The 19,870-nt window shown below is 39.9% G+C and overlaps 1 protein-coding gene across 3 annotated transcripts in view; it reads left to right on the top strand.

Moving 5' to 3' along the window:
• The first annotated feature begins 839 nt into the window (after positions 1–839).
• The window catches only part of ARMC8 (armadillo repeat containing 8), a 103,765-nt gene continuing 84,734 nt past the window's right edge, over positions 840–19,870 (top strand). For all 3 annotated transcript variants that reach the window (XM_060099631.1, XM_060099632.1, XM_060099630.1), the window contains exon 1: positions 840–1,125. In XM_060099631.1, coding sequence (XP_059955614.1) covers positions 1,081–1,125 — 45 coding nt within the window. In that variant the 5' untranslated portion in view covers positions 840–1,080. The remainder of the gene's footprint in view (positions 1,126–19,870) is intronic.

Raw genomic sequence — 19,870 nt, 5'->3', positions numbered from 1 at the left:
TAACAGGTTCATTGCACTCATCCTGTGAAAACCTTGCTGGTTGTGAGCAGCATGAAGTTGAAACCTGTTCAGCCAAGTCCAGGGAAGTTTTGTTCATATACACCCAAACACACAAATGGAGTTGGAGAGCTGAATTCATCAATCAGAAAATAGAATTAGAAGCATATTTTTATTTGGCCTCAATTATCAGAGGGTTTTAGTGTGAATTATTCAGATATTTGACCCCATTTTTTTCTGCTTGACTCAGAGGCTGCAGAAATGCTAACACATATATAACGTTTTCTACATTCCAGGCATGTTCTAAGAGCTTTATATTTTCCATCTTCATAGCCCCTTATTTTGCACAAGAGGAAACTGAATCATAGAAGTTTAAGTAACTTGCCGAGGTAATGCAGCTCTGTGAAGTAGCAAGGATTAAACTCAGGCGTTCTGGCTCTAGAATATCTATTCTTAACACTACACTAGAATAAAAGGGTCGGGCAGATAATGCTGAAACAGGTCACACTTCAACGTTGGATCGTGAAACACTCTTACTGGTGGCAGGAGACCTGGTTCTGAGATCACAGTTTCTCCATCTGTAAAATGGAGATAATAACGACACTAGGAGTTTGGTGCAAAGAAGGAGTGAGATAATGAATGTGAAAGTGAACTTCAAATTATGTATTTGGCTCTACACACCAGTTTTTCGGAATAATGAGTACGCGAGCTCAAGAAATTGCAATAAATCAATCTGTGAAGCTTGCAGCACCGCCCCTGAGGCTCCGCCCACCGCGAGCCGCAGGTGGGGCCGGCCGATCTTGTTTGCGCATGCGGAAACTGCTGCGCGCGCCCACCTCTCGCCGAGGCTGAGAGTAGCTGCCGTTTCTGAGAGGACGATTCGCAAGGAGGCCCCTGGGGCGGTTTCCCTTTGCTCTCCCCTCTGCGGGCCCTGGCCGTACTTCAGCGGTGTCTAGAGGGTGGTCCGTTCTCGTCTACCTGCCTGACTTTCTGCAGAGGTAACTGTGGTTGGCCCAGTAGTCGGCTGTCGAAAGTGCCGGCCCCGGCGCCGGCGCCGGTTGCAGCCGGGTGGGAAGGCTCAAGATGGCGTGCCTGTTGGAGACCCCAATCCGCATGAGCGTCCTTTCGGTGAGTGACCGACCGCAGCCGCTCGGCTGCCCGCCCGCCCGAGAGCTCGGGCCCAGCCCGCAGCGTTCACCACCAACGCGGCGTGCCCCCTGGGCACCACTCCTTGGGGTAGCCTCCGGCTCAGCTTTAAGCAGGGGAGTTGAGAGAGGGTGGGCGGGCGGGAGAGACGGGACCCCGCCGAGCCCGAGACGTCTCCAACTCCGGGAGCGCTCACCGGTGCAGGTTCTCAGGACGGCGTCGGGCGGGCCGGGTGGTTGGACACACGGGCAGCTGGCCCGGCGGCGCGGCTTGGGCTTTGCCAGGCGTTTCACCGAGCCTTCTTCTTACCGACGCCTCTTTCCCGGGGCCGAGCGCTTTGCCGTGTGAGGCGCCGGGCTTGCCGCTGGCCTGGGGGTGAGCGCCCACTCAGCTCTTCGCGGCTTTGGCAAAAAGAGACGGAGGCTTCTTGGCCCCCACTGTCTTGGGGCTGCCAGGCCAGGTCTGTGTGGCTTCTATCGCGTCCCAGCACCCGGTCACAGGCTAGAGCTGCTTGCTTCTTGGCAACGGGAATTTCATATCAGCTGCAACGTCTCCTAGTGTATGTAGTTATTTAAGCCCCTTTTCTCCGCTCTGCTGCGGAGGTCGCAGCCCTGAGTCTAAAGGAACCTGTGACTGGCCTTCCTTTTTCCTTCACGGGGAGTCAAACGTTGGAAAAAGAGATCAGATTTTCCTACTATTGAAAGAAGGGAATGTACTGACATGCCGGGAAGTAATACCTAGTTTGTTCGCTTAAATTTAAAAATGAAACCAAAACTTTCACCTTTGCTGTGTTGGTCTTGAGAGAACCAGGGGCCGGGGTGAAAGTTACTAGGAGATAACTTAGAAGGGTTTTGCAGCAAATGAGAGCTGTCCAGCTCTGAGAATGGTCAGTTTACCAATGGTCCATTTGCTGTTGTTGGAAACAAGCAGGCAAAGACTGGTGGACCATCTTTTAGACTTATCGTGGAAGTCAGTCTGATGTTGAGAGGATGGTTGGATTATAGATGCCTTGTCAGGTTCCTTGAGTCTGTGGCTCCAAAGGGTTTCTCTTCCCTGACTTCTCCCACAAACACAACTCACCTATCTGGAAGCACTTAGGACATTTGCTGCAGTTAACGGTTAGAGCATTGTGGCATATTCCACCTTGATTTATTTGGGCGGGGGTGGGGTGGGAGCTGTACACAAATTTGTCCTCTGATCCATTTCAATAGTCCCTTTTCTTATTTTTAAACTTTAGCTGGGGAAATACTGCTCACCTAAGCATTGAATTAGCTTGTTACTCCACCTCTGACTGACACCTAGGAACGTTTTGTGGGAGAGCAGGCCAGTGAGTTTCCCTCATTAGCTTTTTGGTTTTTTTTTTTAAGTATGCATCTGGACTGTTCTCAATTCCCTTAATTATCTAGCTTATCCTTCATTTGAAGCTTCTTTAGTTTTTGTACGTTGTCAACCCGTGTAGTGTACAATTGAAATTTGGGGTTTTTTTTTCACTCCCTCAGTAAATAATATTTCCTATTTTACTTTATTCAAAAACTTCTTGAAGAGTATTCCCTACTTCTAGTGGGCATTTGCTTTAGCTCTGGTCTCATTGGGGTCTCTCTTTTTTTTTTTTTTTTAAGGTTTTCACAGTCCCTAAGTCTGGTCTTTGAGTTCTTCAGTTCTGGAGTCTTGGGAAATCAGACCTTTGGATAAATGATTTAAACTGTCTAAACTCCCTGATTATAATAATTTCAAGTGAAGCCTGTACCTTTCAAAGTTCTACCTAGGGCACCACTTTTTGACATACAAAGTGCAAGTGGAACAGGAATTAATCATCAGAAATTATCTTGAAAATAATTGGTTCCTTTAATAGGCTACTATTTTGCACCGGTTGTGTACAACACCCAGTGCACAGTTGAGCTCAGCTATGCCTTCAGGAAGCTCACCGTCTGAATGACTCCATAACCTGAGAAACATAATTCTCACCAGGGGCAGATCAAATGGTTTTAAAGAATTTCCATTCAAGGCCCTTTATACCTTCTCCTGTCTGAGAGATCTCATTCATTTTGTATAACCTTAACTATAATCAACTCACACATCTACATGGGCAGCCTTGACTGTTCTCCATCTAGTCTCACGTCTTCAGTTGTGTGGATGTTACCCATCACTTTCCAGAAAAGCGCATTCCTTCTCCTAAGAGAACTTAGTCCTGACTTCCCATTTCTGTTAATGGTAGTCTCCTTCATGGATCACCCTCTGTTAAACCACTTGAATCATCGTTGACTCTTCCCCCTTTCATGCCCCTATAGCTAATCAGTCCTTAAGTTCTGTTGGCTCTTCATTCGCAGCGTTCCTCACATCTGTCTTTTCCCATGACCACCCTCTCAGTCCGGAACGTACCATTTTGTACCTGCATCACCACAGTTCCCTGCAGCTGTTTTTACTGCCTCTAGTCTCTTATCCTCTTAGCTGAATTCAGTTCTCCGCATTTATTTCCCTGTACAGCACATAGGATGCACCGGTTCCCTGTTTCAATTCTTCAGTGAGTTCCTGTTGCTGAAAGGCCGATGTTCATATTCAGCTTTGGATATAAGATTCTTGATCCTCTGCGTGAACCTCCTATCCCGTATAAACTGGCTTTCTCAAGTTGAAGTGATCTTGGGTTCTTACAAACCCCAGTAACTCTTGTTGTCTGCCTGCTCATTTGCACATATGAATTAGAGCTTTGTATAGGTTTATTCATGTAACATATTTTGAGCTTCTGTCATTTGCCAGGCATGGCATTGGTTTTCGGAGTACAGTGGTGAGCTACCTGGACTGTCTTTGCCTTCTTGGAGATTAGCCTAATGGAGAAAATAGACATCAAAATGTCACAGTTTTTTTGTGAATGGTGATTAGTGTTATGAATGAAAAATATAGGGTGCTGTACAAGCATATAATAGGGGAACGTGTTCTAATATGGAGAGCAATGAGAGCTAGGGAAGGTTTCCCTAAAGAAGTGACAATGAACTAAGAGTTCAAGGACAAGTAAGAACTAACTGGAAAAACAGAAGAACATTCCAGGCAAAGGGAACTGCTTTTGCAGTGGCCCTGAGGCTTTTAATAATTATTCTGTTTTATCTTCTTAGAGGGTAAATTAATTCAGAGGTAAGTGCTTGACCTTTTCTTCTTCTTAACTCAACTACTTTTTATAGCACTATGTATTTCATGTATTAGATTCTCAATAAATATTTGATTGAACTATTTATTTGGAGGAGTTGGACAAAATCTCCAGGTGTCTTTCTAGGCTACACCATGATCACCCCTATCCGTCTTTGATTTGCATTTAGCATTACAACATCACCGTTTTCAACAAATTTATAAATTTTCCCATGTTTCCCAAACTTTTGGGTGATTTTACATTGATTGCATTTTTTTAAACTTTTTATTTTGAGATAATTACAGATTCACAGGAAGTCGCGAAGATAGTACAGAGAGATCCCTGTGTATACTGTACCCAGTTCCCGCGTTTGGTCACATTTTATATAACTATAGTACAGTATCAAAACCACAAAACTGATATTGGTATAAATATGTATACAGTTCTGTAACACCATTGTCAAGATCTCCCTCATGCTACTTCTTTATAGTCACACCTGCCTGTTGCCCCACACCCACTATCTCTAACCCCTGGTGACAACTAATCTCTTCTCCATCTCCATGGTTTTGTCATTTTCTATAATGTTACATAAATGGAGTCATACAGCATGTGACCTTTTGAGATTGGCTTTTGTCACTCAGTGTAATGCCCTGGAGATCCATTCAAGCTGTTGTATGTATCAGTAGTTTTTTCCTTTTTACTGCTGAGTAGTATACTGTGGTATGGATATATAATATGGATGTTTGAAAGATAGTTTGCTTAACTGTTCACCTGTTAGAAATTTTGGGCATTTCCAGTTTTGGGCTGTTATAACCTGCTGTGAACAAACATGTACAGGCTTTTGTGTGGACATAACTTTTTGTATCTCTGAGATAAATGCCCAGTAGTGCAATTGCTAGGTTGTATGGTAAATGTATGTTTAATTCTTAAAGAAACTGACAAACTTTTCCAAAGTGGCCGTACCATTTTACATTCCCACCAGTAATGTTTGAGAGATCCAGTTTCTTTGCATGCTCACCAGCAATTTGGTATGTCATTATTTTTTATTTTAGCTGTTCTAATAGATATATAGTGATATCTCATCATGGTCTCAATTTACATTTCTGTAATGATTAATAATGTCAAAAATATTTTCATTACTTACTTGCCATCCATATTTTATTGAAATATGAATAAAATATTATAGTGAAATATTTTTTCATGTCCTTTTGCCCACTTTCTAATTGGACTGTTTGTTTTTTTACGGTAGAGTTTTGAAGTCTCTTTATATATTCTAGCTGTGAGTCCTTGGTCAGATTGGTGCTTTGCAAATATTTTCTCCCTGTTTGTAGCTTATCTTTTCATCCCCTTAAACATAGGTTAAAAAATGAATTTTGATCTTAATTTCACACCTTGTACAGAAATTAATTCAAAATGGATCATAGATTTAATCGTAAAATATAAAACTTTTAGAATAAACAAAATTTGCAGAACCTTGGGCTTGGTAAAGAATTCTTAGACATAACACCAGAAGTATGACCTATTTTTTTAAAAATTGGTAACGGACTTGAGATGAAATTTTATGCCTTTTGAAATACCCTGTTAAGAGGATGATTGCACTTTACTTTGGTCAGTTTGTAGTGATTTGAGAGAGACAAGATAATAAAATGCCTTTGAATCATACTGTAGGCTGGCACAGACAGCTAAGGCCTTCGTTACATTTATTTCCCAGTGCCATTATGCCTATTTGATGAGCAGTTATTTGCACTGTATAGGGTATTCCAAGTCTGGATATTCCTTGATTATGTTCTCTTCTTGATGATTATAAGCATTTGTTGGTCTTCAGGTGCATAGTGATTTGCTCTCTTACATGGACAACTGACAAGAGTTAAATTTTTTTCTGTGAGGTTAAGCTCAACTATCCTTTTTGCCCTCTCTTGGTTTTTAGTAGTAAATGCAAAGTAAAATTTTGTAAGCACATTTTAAAGTTTCCCTTTTGTTTTCTCTACAACACACCAGTAAGCACAGGATATGTCAGGAGGTAGTCCTAAAAGAAAATCAGTATGAACTTCCTAATCTTTAATGGCAGTGTGTGAAGAATGCGGGATGCTCATCGTATGTTTCTGGACATCTTCTATCTTTTTAAGGAAAGATTGTCACCTGAATTCAGACAACGAATGCTCAGGAAGTCTTTTAAGCTTTACCAAGAGTTAGGTAAGGTCTTCAGTTTCACTTGGATATCTATATCTAGCCTTCTTATCTCCTCCCATTCTCATCAAGAATTTTTAAGTAGTACCAGGAGCCAGGAATTTCAGTTACTCTGACTTGTATCTTTTTGATTTCTGATTTGGCAGTTGTTTTGCAGTGTCATATGTTATGTTGGCTTCTAGGTAAAGATATGGATTTATTAACAAAGGAAGATTTCTGTTATCTTCTGGAAATTGGAGAGCAGCTGCCTTCACTGAGCTGTAGTGCTATGATCCTTAGGACTGTTTAGCTAGGAATGAAAAGTATTCCAAATAAGAGCTGTTTTGCAGAAACAGCCCCCACTTGTCACTTTGATAGAAGAATACTGCTTTGATCTCATTTCATAAACTCAGAAGAATAAAGAGTTAGCTACATTCTCTGGCATATTCATAAAACAGTTATTGGGGGAGGGGGAATGATGAGATGGTGTTATGCTTTCTATTAAAAATGAAAAGTTATGGTCCAGTGGGAAGAGTTTCCAGCCTATAGAATCTATTAATATTTGGAGATCTTTACCACCTGCAAAAGGATTAGAGAACCCATGATTCTTCTGTTTCTGGAGTGTTTTAAGAATTTATTAGGCTTTCAAAAAGTTGTAAGACGTGACTGATTGGATAAGGGGAATGAGGAAAAGGAAAGAGTCATAATCGTGATCAAGCATGATTGACAAGATTTTTAGTTTTATATCTGGGTGGCATTCTCTACTGAGACGGTGAGGATTAGGAGCTGAACATGTTAGAGGAGTAAGGAGGAAAAATGAGTTTCATTTTGGACATGCTGAGTTTGCAGTGTTTTCTGGGAATTCATTTAGAGGTGTCCAGTAGGCAGCTGGATATTCTGGAATGTTTTCCACACCACCAAGCAATTCTCTAGTTCTCTGTGGATACTAGCTGGGTGTCCTACAATTTAACTCAATTCTGACACTGTTTACTTGGAGATAGTGTCAGATTCCACAGGTTAAGTCCTGCAAGACTGCCCCCACTTCAGACAGCAGTTGCAAGTCCAGGTTGTTCTCCTGTCCTCTGACCAGTTATAAATCAGGGGTTCCCACTGCTCCCTCCTCAAATTCAGTCATTTGTCAGAATGGTTCACAAAGCTCAGCAAAACATTTATCTTATAAAAGATACAGATGTACAGCCAGGTGAAGAGGTACATAGGGCAAGATCCAGAAAGGTCCCAAGTGCAGGAACTTCTGTCCATGTGGAACTGGGGTGCACCACCCTCCTGGCAGGTGGATCCATTCACTTACCTGGAAACTTAATCACATTTTATTCAGGAGTTTTTATAGAGCATTAATCTCCAGCCTCCCACTCTTCCACTTCCCAGAGGTTGGTGGATGGGACTGAAAGTTCCAGCCCTCTAATCACTTCGTCTTTTGGGTAACCGGTCTCATCTTGAGGCTATCTAGGGGCCCCAGCCTAATCGTTCATTAGCAAAACTCTTGAAAGATGTTCCTCATGAATAAGTAAAGACATTAATGTCACCCAGGAAGTTTCAAGTGTTTCAGGACCTCTGTGCCAGGAACTGGGAGAAAGACCAAATATATTTATTAAACCACAGATATAGAGGTCTAGTGCTTAAACCTGGGGAGATGATTATTATTGGGAGTCATCAGCACATTGACCGAGTTCTTAACCTTTTAAGGGTAAGAGGCTCAACACCATCTTCCCCAGAAAAACATGCATCTGCCTAAAGAATCACATAATTTCAAGGGACTCATAGATTCCCTGAAACCCACACATAAATCTTGAGTTAACAGTTCCTATTCTTTATTCATTCCAAAGTCAGTCACAAAAACATAGAGCAAAATTTAAAACTCAGTTTCAATCATTTTGGAATGGTAAACATTGTAACAACAAGGTTTTAAAACTCACGTAAGGTATCATATGGGGGATTTGGCTCTGAAGAACTGTAATCTTTTGCCCAGATTATGCCAGTGATCTCCCCCAAGGTGTACTGTATGTGCAGAAAGGGCTTTGTGTAGCAGATGGTGTAGCAGGCCTGGGGGGCAGAGCTAGGTGAGAGATCTAAGCCAGGACGAAGTAAGGCACTCGTGGATCCGGGCATAGGCAACGTGGAGTAGACAGAAAGTACAAGTGGCCCATGATACTGGCATAACAGTGACAGGCCCCAATGTGGATGATGGGTCAGGCAGATCCTGAGTGGTACTGTGGTCGGAAAGCTAATGCACCAGTTGCTGGAAGTGACGGGCTGAGTATGAGTCAAGCACCATGGATAGCTCTGAGGCAAGGGTGTTTACTGCCTCTAAGAATCTGAAGCAAAGAAAGCCTTTAAAAAAAAAAAAAAAAAAAATCAGAAGGCAGCTAGCCTGTCTGGACTGTACCAGCTCTGAGGTGTACCAGGAAAGATGGTACCCTGGATCTCAAAGTCATTACATGATTGCAGTCTTGAAGAATAATTTAAACTATTCTTATAGTCAAGGACAACATCACACCCGTGTCTGAATAGCCTCACTCTGTTATGTCAGGATTAAGAAGTAGGCATTTGAATGCATCCTAGTGGATTTTCTGGGCTATCTTATCACTTTGGAAGGCATCTAAATGAACCTTTGCCAACGCAGAGAATACCTCAATCTTTATAAAACTCCTCACAATCCTTGTCACTCTAATGTCCCATATTAGGTTTTTGCTCCCTTGGACTTCCAGATTCTGCTATTTTGCACCATAAATCCTTACATTGTCCACTTAATCTGTCCAGAGAGATCTCTTCTTGGTCCTCAGTCTTGTCTACGTTGAACAGTAAATGAATAGAATTTAATAGTGAGAAAGAACCTTACAAATCATCTAGACCCATATAGCTCTTTGTGATTTGTACCATACTTTAAAAGGATAAACATTGCAGTACCTGATTAGAAAGAAGCATGAATGCTAAATTGCTTCCAGTTCTTGAGACCACCTCAGCATCTTTATAGCATGTTGATACGATATACAAGGGCTATAATAATATTTCATTACATTAAAAACTCACTATTGTGCTCTGGTTTTCCTATTATGAAAAAAAAAATCCCCCTTTGTGTAAGTAAAGTTATGGAATCTTTGCCTGAAAGGAGCCTTCAGATAATCTTTAGTTTGTCCTTGTCTGTTTTTTATTGATGAAAACTGAGAACCAGAGAGACTGACCTGTCCACTGTCATATACTATTGTCTATGAAGTGTTGTAGTCAGATTTCCAGACACATAGAGGAAAAATTTGTGTGCACAGCCTTACATTTTAGAATTTTATTTTCAAACTTTATATGAGTACTGATTTATTTGCTATTTATTTTAAAATAAGTTCTCTTAACATGTAAAATCTGATTTTCAGTCTTAATTACTTATTGAGAGGTCAGGGCTGCTTCTTATCCAAGTAGATTAAGTTTAAAATTATATATTTCAGTATTTTCATAATTGTGTTTATGAGATTGAAACATTATATTCTAGGAATTTTGGTTGTCATAAGTATGTTACATTCTGCACCGATGGGACCCAGCCAAACTGAAGTGCCATTTTATAAACTTCCCAAAGTTGCTAGAGACTGCAGAAAAGCAGGGCTTTGGTGAATTTTGGGAGGAAGGATGCTGCAAACCTCTAGAATCTCCAAAGAATGAATCCTATAATTTTTTTTAAAAATGTAAAGATAAAAATAGTTTAAAAAATACTATGTGATGGGTCTGCAAAAATTGAATGAGAATCTGATTGAATCCTAATGGGGCCAGAAGTTTACTAGAATACAAACAAGTAAAAGAAAAGAAAAATATCCACAAAATTTGGGTTTACTTAGGCGTTTTCTTCTAATTTTTCTTCCTTTTGGAGGCAAGTAGGAATTTTTTAATACATAGGGAGGGCGTGATAGCCATCTGCAAGGAAAAGGTCAGTCTTTGTTATATTATCCTTTTTTGTATTGTTCCAGAGGGAGGTAGTTTTTTTTTCCCCTCAAAGTTAGGAAAAACTTCTCTAGTTCCTGGACTTTACGTTGAATAATTGTGAATCTGTGACTGATGTAAGCGGTGCAGTTCTTTCGCATTTCAGAACATTGTCCGAGTGACAGTCGGAAGCATTTGTTTGGACTGAGAGTTGGAGGCATCAGAAACTCAAATCTTGGTTTCAGATTGTTTGGGATGGAGAAGAGGTTCTGGAGCTCCCAGCTGACTGGAATGTTAAGAGCTGTTTCAGTTAGTGGTTCTCAACTCTGCTAGACTCCACACCCCCTTCGTAAAACGTATTTTGAAGCACCTCCTTGGCTCTCCTGGAGTGAAATTCATAGATAACTGCTCTTACATGTAAATTTTTAAGAGTTGGCACAATGCCTCAGCTGTGTTAAGGGAGAAAGAGCAGGAAACTAATTTATATTATTTAAATGTGTAAATACTCAGGTACTAGAAAGAAGTAATAAAATAGTGATATATTTACAAATAAGGGTAGTTTAGCTGTAAATATGACTGCTGTAAGACAGAGTGATATAGGTATGATGTGATGGTTACTTAAATACAGTAAGTGATACTGTTTTTGATGTGATTTTTCTAAAATGAACAACTTTTGATAAAGTTCCTAACAAGACAAAGTACACCCTTTCCTATATTCGTATGGGAGTTGCATTCTTGGAAGATGGTATAGTAAAATGATACGAAACACATTTTTGGTTTATATGTAAAATGGAGTTAGATTCTAGGCTCAGGTAATTAAAGTTTATTTTCCTACATGACTGCATAGTGGAAAGTCTTTTCGGGTGTGGGCCTGTCGTCCCACTCACTGCAGGACATCTAGCATCCTTGGCCATTGCCCACTAGATATCAATAGCACCTATTGTCATTTTGACAACCCGGAATCACTTCCATAGATTTAAAGAATGTATCTTAGGCAGTAGAGCTGTCCCTGTTTAGAACTACTGAGATGCTGAGCGTATGGGGTTCTCTGAGGGGGGATGTATTAGTACACTTCCCTCTTTCTCTCCTGCACTTCTCCCTCCCTGCAGCTTGTGCAGTGTATAGTAAAAGGAGCTGGAAATAAAATGTGCTATTAAACATTTCCCCCCATAGCATGTATAGCCCTATAATATTCTATATCGTTTATTTATTATGTTTATTTCTTTTTATCTTTCTCCCCTTGCTGAAACGTAAGCCCTGCAAAGTTGGGCTTTTTTTGGTTCTTGCCTAGAACAGTGCCTGCATAGCTGTCTAAATATTTGTTGGCTGAATTAAAGAGTACAGCTTGAGCTTTGTTTTGTATTCCCAAGTGTATACTATATCACTATAATACTAAATTGCGTTTCTCAAACACACCACATTGCTTCAGAACTCTTTTGCGTGTGCTGTGCTCTCTGCCTAGAGCCCTTATCTTTTTTTTCCTCCCCATTTCACCTAGCAAAATAATACTGGTCTTTCAGATTAATCATCCTTGCTGCTTAGATACCACCTCCCATTCCACCCCTAACTTCAGTTAATTCTATCTTCAGCTTTCTTTTTATCTTGTGTTCACTTTTATGGTTACACTTATCCTGTGTTAGAAGTGACAACTGTAACTTTCTTACCTGTTTCCTTTCTGTGCTGTGAATGAGTTGAGGGTAAGGGACTCTATCTTAACTCTGTTACCAGCACCTAGTAAATTAAATATATTCATATGTTGAATTTCAGCATAAAATAGGTTTTAAACTGAAGCTTTATAGAGCTCAAACGTTTTGTTTTTTGGGGTTGTGCTCCTTTCATCTCTTCCCTAAACCAGGATTTTCCCTGACAATGCTGAATGATCAACATTATGAACAGTTTTATCTTGAAGTTCCTAGTAGTTTGTGGAATAATTGACACATGAAATTTTGATTAATATGCCAACAACTAGTTTAAACATTAATTTCTCAGGGGTCAGAATTCCCCAATGAGATTTGTAATATTTCAATTTCTAAAGAACACATGAATTAAATGAGAAAATAGATATGAAAATACTTTGTAAACTGTAACATACTAAACAAGTGTCAGGTATTATAAAAATATTTGTATTCTGTCTACCTTTTCTTTCTGATTTGGTGTATGGGAACGAGAACACTATAAATTGATTATTCCTTGCGACTTCCCTGGCAGTACAGTGGTTAAGACTCCACACTTCCACTGCAGAGGGCACAGGTTCGATCCCTGGTCAGGGAACCAAGATCCCTCATGCCAAGGTGCAGCCAAAAAAAAAAACAAACAGTTGCTCCTTGAACTACATATTGGTATTCATAACTGTAATTTTATATTGTCTGAGTCCATGGTTATACCTACAGTTATAATGAAAGTTAGTAATAAAAAGTGCACTAAGGATTACCTTACATATTTTTAACAGTTATTTTAAATCTCAAGTAATGAAAGTTTAGATTTTTAAGGTCAGCATTCAAATGCATATTTATTTCTTACTAAGTACTTAGCTTGGTCTGAGAAAAAAGCTGCTATCAGGTGAGGAAAGGTATGTCTGAATAATTAGGCTTTAATCATGAATATGATTATAAATAACTGAGAAGAGCATTAGTACATTTGTTAAGGCAATTATATTTTTTATACAAAAATAGGCTTTTCCTGAAATCAGTGTTTATATGGTTCATTTACAGTTTACAGGGGTTTTTCTTGTGTGTTATCTCATTTGATCCACACTCTGAGCTATGTGGTAACGTTACCATTTTTTACTTGAAGAAACAGTCTCAAAATTTTATTTTTGCCCTATGTCACAAAGCTACCAAGTGGTAGAAGTAGGCTTCAAACCCATCTTCTGATGCCAAGTCATATATTCTTTCTACCATTCAATGCCTGAATATGGTAGAATTAAAGAACATACTATTTTAATGAAATACACATAGAGCAAGATTTTAATGAAATAATAGTTTGATATTTTCTTATTAACACTTAAACCCTCACTCTTCATTGTCTAATAAACCCATTGTTTCACTTCAGGTTTTAGAACTTCAGTTGAACACATTTACTTCTTCTATTCTTTGAGTTAAATCCCATTCGTGGCAAGTCTGGGACTTAATAATTTGGCATTCAGAACCTTTCCCCAAGAAGTTTTTTCAAAAGGCAGGGTTTTAATTCACCCCAATCATGCGCAGTTTATTCAGAAGGGCAATTAGAGATTGTTCTAGTTTGCTTTTTCAGTATGTCTGACCAGTTTTCTGAGCTATCTCTTAAGTTTTTCCTCTTTTCTTTTGTGCCACTAAAGAGGAATAAAAGGTAGGGCGAGCATATAAGCCCGGTTTGTCTCCAGCACTCTTCATTTATGTGTGTTATTCTGTGACAAGTATTAGTAGTGCCCTCTTTCAGTCTTAAAATTATCCTGGTTTGGATGATAAATTTGAAGGTATATTCATTTATTGTCTGTTTATTGTTATGTAACAAATTACTTAGCTGCTTAAAACAACATTTATTATCTCACAGTTTCTGTAGCTCAGGAATTCAGATGTGGTTTAGCTAATGCCTCTGCCCCAGAGTTCCTTGTAAGGTTGCAGTCAGGGTGTCAACAGGAGCCATGTTTCAAGGCTCAGTTGCGGGAGAATCCATTTCCAAGCTCACTCACAGGATTATTGGCAGCATTTAGTTCCATGTGGGCTGTTGAAATGAGGGTCTCAATCCCTTGCTGGCTCTTGGCCAGGGGCTCCCCTTAGTTCCATGCCATGTGGGGCTCTCCATAGGGCAACTTACAACATGGAAGCTGGCTTTTGACGGAGGGAGGGAGAGACAGACAGACAGACACAGACATGGACACAGAGAGAGGGAGAGCTCTGCAGTGACATCCTATCACCTCCACTGCTTTCTGCTTGCTAGAATCAAGTCACTACGACCAGTCTTCACTCAAGGGGAGACATCACAAATGGTCACCCTACTAAAAGGGAAATTGCTTCCACATAATAGTTCTCCACAGTGGAATGCAACTCATTACCTGTTTCTGTTTTCCTTCAAGAAGAAATTTGCTACAGGCTTCTCTTCTTTCTTTAATGTTTAGTACCTGTTCGTACATATGTACATTCAGCTCTGCTAAATTCTAAATACTAATTCACAAATTTGGTGTGTACGAACTTTCTGCTTGAAGGGATTCCTGTACATTTTTACATAATATAATTTGGAGGGATGCTATTAAGCGTAAAAATGTAACAGGTTTTTAATCTATACATTTGTGGTAGCTTCTGCAGCCTTGAATGGGTACAGTAAGTTTAGAGCTAGGTTTCGAGGGCTTTCTAGGTCATTTGTTTGAAGCCTTGTGCCAAAAGGCAGAGGTCATAGTGTGACCCTGGCTGCTCTCCTTCATGGGCACAGACTGTACCCTGAGCTTTAGATGGCTGCTTGGCACATTCACTGGATCGGTTGGGAGGATGGAGGATCACTGTGTGTACAATCCCTTCCAGCTCCCGGAAGCTACCGAGTAATTTAAAAGGGTATTAGTGTTTTGAAGTGAGCATGAAGCCACGTCTTGAAAGGACAGATCATCAGACACTCTCTTAACCTTTTGGCCTCTGTGGGCAGGAGGGAGGAAGAAACTCCAGTGTTTGTCCTATTTCAGGGGTAAATTAGTGCCTAGATCAAACTGTCCCTCCCCAACATCCACACTGTTGTTGGCAAGAGTGAAGAAGCCCCCAAATCCCCTTCCCCGCCACCTGCCCCATTATTACAGCCTCATTCCTCTTTCCCTTGAGGTCATCAGGATTGAGCTCTTTATCTCTGCTTACATTAGCTACCACAAGAAGCCCAGGACTCTAGGGTCCTTCCTCATGCCCATGTGTCTCTGTCCATTTACTTTTCTACCCAGACCACTTGCCTCTCTCCTGCTCCTTTCACTGGGTTTTTGTTATCCTCACCCTCTTGTCTGGACATTTCCTTCATCTTTTTGTTTAGACTGAAACCAGGCTTTTCACCTCTTGACACCCTTTTCCTCAGCTTTCTCCTGCAGTCTTCTCAGCTGGTGGCTCTTTTTATTCCCATATTCCTCATATCTCTAGGCCTAGAAGTGGAGACAGAGAATTGCTCCTCATTGCTCTTTCCAGACCCCTCTCTTCCCTTTTCTCTAAACATTCCAGCTCTGAATCTCATCAGACTCTACCTTGTAGTCATCTATAGATCCCCTGGATCATTCCCCCTCATTTCTTTAAGATTTTAGCTCCTAGCTCATGTTCACTTTTTCTAGCACTATTTCTGTGATAATTTATGGAAATTTCATTACCTATGTAGACAATTTTTCTTAAACTCTAGACTTCCCCAATGATCATATCCTCTGTGTTCCCTTGAGGTGTTTGTCCCCATGGTTATTTCCTAGACCTTGACCTTACCAATAACTAAAACCCCTTCATAATCTCAATTTTACACATTCTGATCACCACCTTCTGTCCTCCCAGACCACTCCTTCTATGACCTGAACACCTACAAGCCTTCGTCAATCCCCCTGTTACCTGCATTCCATTAATTCTACCGCTTTTTCATTGGTCTTCAATAGGCCTGTCATTATAATCTCAACTTTGCATACACCCTCAACTCAGCTGACACATTCCTTTGGCTTTGTCATCCTTGCCAGGTGAAATTCCAGCTCTGGTTAAATCTAACTATATTATTCATGTCTACTTCTGTATATTTTAATGTAGCTGGAGAAAAACACAGCCATGCTGACTGGTCTCACTTTAAATTCATAATCATGAACCTCAAGAAGGTTAGTGCTGCCTGGCAGTCCTGGTGTATTTTCTGGCCCATATGCTGTGTTTTATTCCTTCTGTTCTTCACTCTCGCACCCAACCCCACAATTTTAACTTTCAGAAAATAGAGATAATCAGAGAGAATGTCCACAAGCTCTCATCACCGTATCCACCTACTTTATTGCCTCTGGCTGTTGTACTTTGCATGTTCTACTTGGTCAGTAAATCCACTTCCCTCTCAATTATTATGAACGTTGTTCCAGAAGTTCTCCCCCTACCCCAGTGCAGCATGTTTTTCTTTATCAAAACAAAACAAAAATTTCCGTCGATGAATAAGTATGCTTTAATTTATTCCGTCTTTTTTTTTAAAAAGCTCTCCTGACTTCGCTTGTCACTCTAGCTCTTACTCTCTTCCTTCACTCCCCTTTACAACGAAACTCCTTGAAAGAGCTGTCTGTGTGTGTACTTTCTCTAATTCCTCTTTTCCCATTCTCTCTTAAACCCTCGCCAAGCAGGCTTTGACACCACCACTCAGCCCACACTGTTGTTGTCAAGATCACTGATGACCTTCATGTTCCTAAGTCTAATGGTCAGGTCTTAGTTATTATCTTATGCCACACATCCGTAGCATTTGGCATATTTGATTACTCCTTCCTTGTAACCTTACCCTATCTGGCTTCTCAGATTTCCTCCCACCATACTGGCTGCTTGTTCAGATGCTCCAGAGTTCAGTCTTCAGGCCTTGCCTTATCATGGTTATTCCCTAAGTGAACTTATCCTATGTAAATCTGTCAACTCCCTAATTTGTATCTCCCACCCACAACTCTCTCCTAAACTCTAGATATATTCAACTGCTAACTTGACATTCTCACTTGGGTGGCTAATAAAATTCTCAGTCCTAACATGTCTAAAACTGAACTTTTGATCTTCTCACTCAAACCTGCATCTCCCACAGTCTTCCTCATCTCATTAACTGACAACTCAGTCTGACTTTCTAGGTGCTCAGGCAAAAACTTTAAGTGTTATCCTTGGCTCCTCTATTCTTTCACACTCCACATCTACTCTGACAGCATATGCAGTTTGATAGTCATTTCAGCTTTAACATTTACCAGGAATCTGAGTGACTCTTACTACCTCCAGAACTCTTGCCCTAGTCCAGGCGTCCGTCATCTCTCTGAAGTGACAACATTTCTGATTATTGAATAGCCTCCTCCCTAGTCTCCCCGCTTTGTTCCCTAGCCCCCTCCACACATTTGTCTGTTTCTAAAGTTGCAACCAGAGCAGTCCTTTTGAAACAAGTCAGTTCATGTCTCTACTTTCTCAGAACTCTCTGATGGCTTCCCAACTCACACCATAAAAATAAAAATCCTTACAACGACCAACAAGGGTCTATACCAGTGTTGTCCAGTGGAAAAATAATGCCAGCCACATATTAATTAAAAATTTTCCAGCAACCATGCCATACAAGTAAAAAGAAAACATGAAATAAATTTCAATATATCTAGTTTAAACCAGCATATCCAAATATTATTTCAACATGTAATCAGTGTAAGGAATTATCCATGAAATTGTTTTACATTTTTATATCAAATCTTCAAAAATCTGGTGTGTATTTTACACAATTTTGATACCAAATTTTGGTTGGAAATACCTGATTTGTATTTTGATTGGAAATACTTGATCAGTATTTAGGTTTCATGAAATTTACAATTGAAAGTAAATTTACATACCTAACTAATTCGAAACATTCCTAGAAGTTTTCTAATAACTGAATCCAGTATTGGTTTTTAAATTTTAATTTTAATTAAAGTTAAAAAATTTAAAATTCAGTTTCTAGCCACATTTCAAATGCCCAATAGCCATATGAGACTAGTGGCTATCATATTGGACACCGCAGCTCTTTACCATCTGGCCACTCTTCTCTGACCTCATCTCCTACTGTTTTCTCCTTTGCTCATTCTGCTCTAGCTGTAATGACCTCCTGTTCTTTGATCCCAGCAGACACTTAACATTTCAGAGCCTTTGCATTTGTTGTTCTCTTTGCTTAAAAAGCTTTGCTCCCAGGTAGCTGCATGACTTACTCCTTGACCTTTTTCAGATCTTTGCTCAAGTGTCACCTTTTAAAGAAATTATCTCTGACCAACTTATTTAATATCTGTACCAATTGCCTTCTCTCTCAAAGTCTTATATTTCCAGGCTGCCTTTTGAAAGACGAGAGAAGAGGGCTGAAAGGGGAGAGACGGCCTGATCTACAAAGGAAAGCAGTGAAATATGAGAAATGTCCCATACAAACAACTAAGTGGATTTGTTAAGCAAAAACATAAGAGTAAAATCAGATTGAACAAGTGACTATATCCTCTCAGCTTGCTGCTACCTAGGCAGCTCAGAGGATCATTTTTTGTACATAGGACTGACCCCTTTATAGATGTAAGCTCTTTAAGTGCACTGTTCTGCCTTCACATCCTCTTGTATTTTCTTTGGCACCTAGCATAGAACTTTGACCAAAAGCCAATCTGAAAACTTCAATTATTGGCTGCCCATTGATTAGCCTTTTGTGTTTTATATTCTGTGGTTGCCTTTCTACCTTCCTCCCTTCTTTTTCAGTGCCAGCATCTGGTATACTTGCTGATGGTATTTGTGTGTTGGCTTCACATGCCTTATGGCTGTGGTTGTGACCCTGATTCTTTCCTTGTCTGTTCTTATGCACTCTTATTCATTTTCCAAAACCAACTCCTCTAAGAAGTTTTCACTATGTATTCTTCTGTTTTATATTCTAGTAGGGAATATAAAAATGTAAACACAGTTACAATAGAATATGAATTCTTGAGGGGAGGGACCATGCCTTACTTTTTTTTTTTTTTTGGCCTTTAATGCCTTCCTCAATGCCTTGCGTATAGTAGGTATGCAGTGCTTGTTAAATTGAATGAACCAGGCATAGAGCAGTAGAGTTGCTATTAATGGGAGAAATTTATGTTGTTTAAAATAAGGTCTTAAACCCAAGTACCTTTTTAAAAACCACATTGAGAGACAAGAGATGTAGAGCTGTGGGAGAGTGTGTGGAGAGAAACAGTAAAATCAAAATCTTTCCTTACATAGGAGGGAGTCTAAGAGTCTGAAGTTCTCAGAACTTACCATGTTGGAAAGTCAGGAAAGCACATGTGGTCAAATGGAGTGAGAAGACATATCTGTTTGTATTATAGGAATACTGTTTTCAGTTTTACTCTGGATTTTGCTCTTGCGTATATTATTTCTTGATATATTTGTACAGTTGTTTGCATCCCTACTTAACATTTGACAGTCTGACATCTGGGTAAAGATCAGCCCTCATTTGTTAACCAGGGGATTCAGAGAGATAATTAAGAGTCCTTCTAACTCTGTGATTCTGTTATTTTGAGGAAACCAGACCCCGTTAGCAAGTACTTAATGGTACCCTAGTAGGCACAAGAATTTTCATCAGTTTGGCTTATTTGCTGCCAGTTTGTTCTTTATAAATGGAGTATGTATTAAAAGTGGGTACTTGAGTTGCCTACAAGGGTATTTTGGTTGCAAGCTCATAATGTGAAAATACACTTTGATTTTGGATTAGCTATATTGTCAGGAAATTTGAGTTTATAGAATTTTTTCCAGAGTTATTTTTGGAGATTCAGAATTTTAAGCTGGCACTGTGTCTTGGCAGTTCACTCTTTTCTGATCAGGGGTTCTGGGTAAACTGGAAAAGTATTTCTTCCCCTCTATAATAATTTATTGCTAA

This window comes from Mesoplodon densirostris, chromosome 5 (assembly GCF_025265405.1).
Source record: "Mesoplodon densirostris isolate mMesDen1 chromosome 5, mMesDen1 primary haplotype, whole genome shotgun sequence".
Taxonomy (NCBI): Eukaryota; Metazoa; Chordata; class Mammalia; order Artiodactyla; family Ziphiidae; genus Mesoplodon; species Mesoplodon densirostris.
The sequence above is the reverse complement of the archived record's forward strand: the minus strand, read 5'-3'. Positions and strand labels throughout refer to the sequence as shown.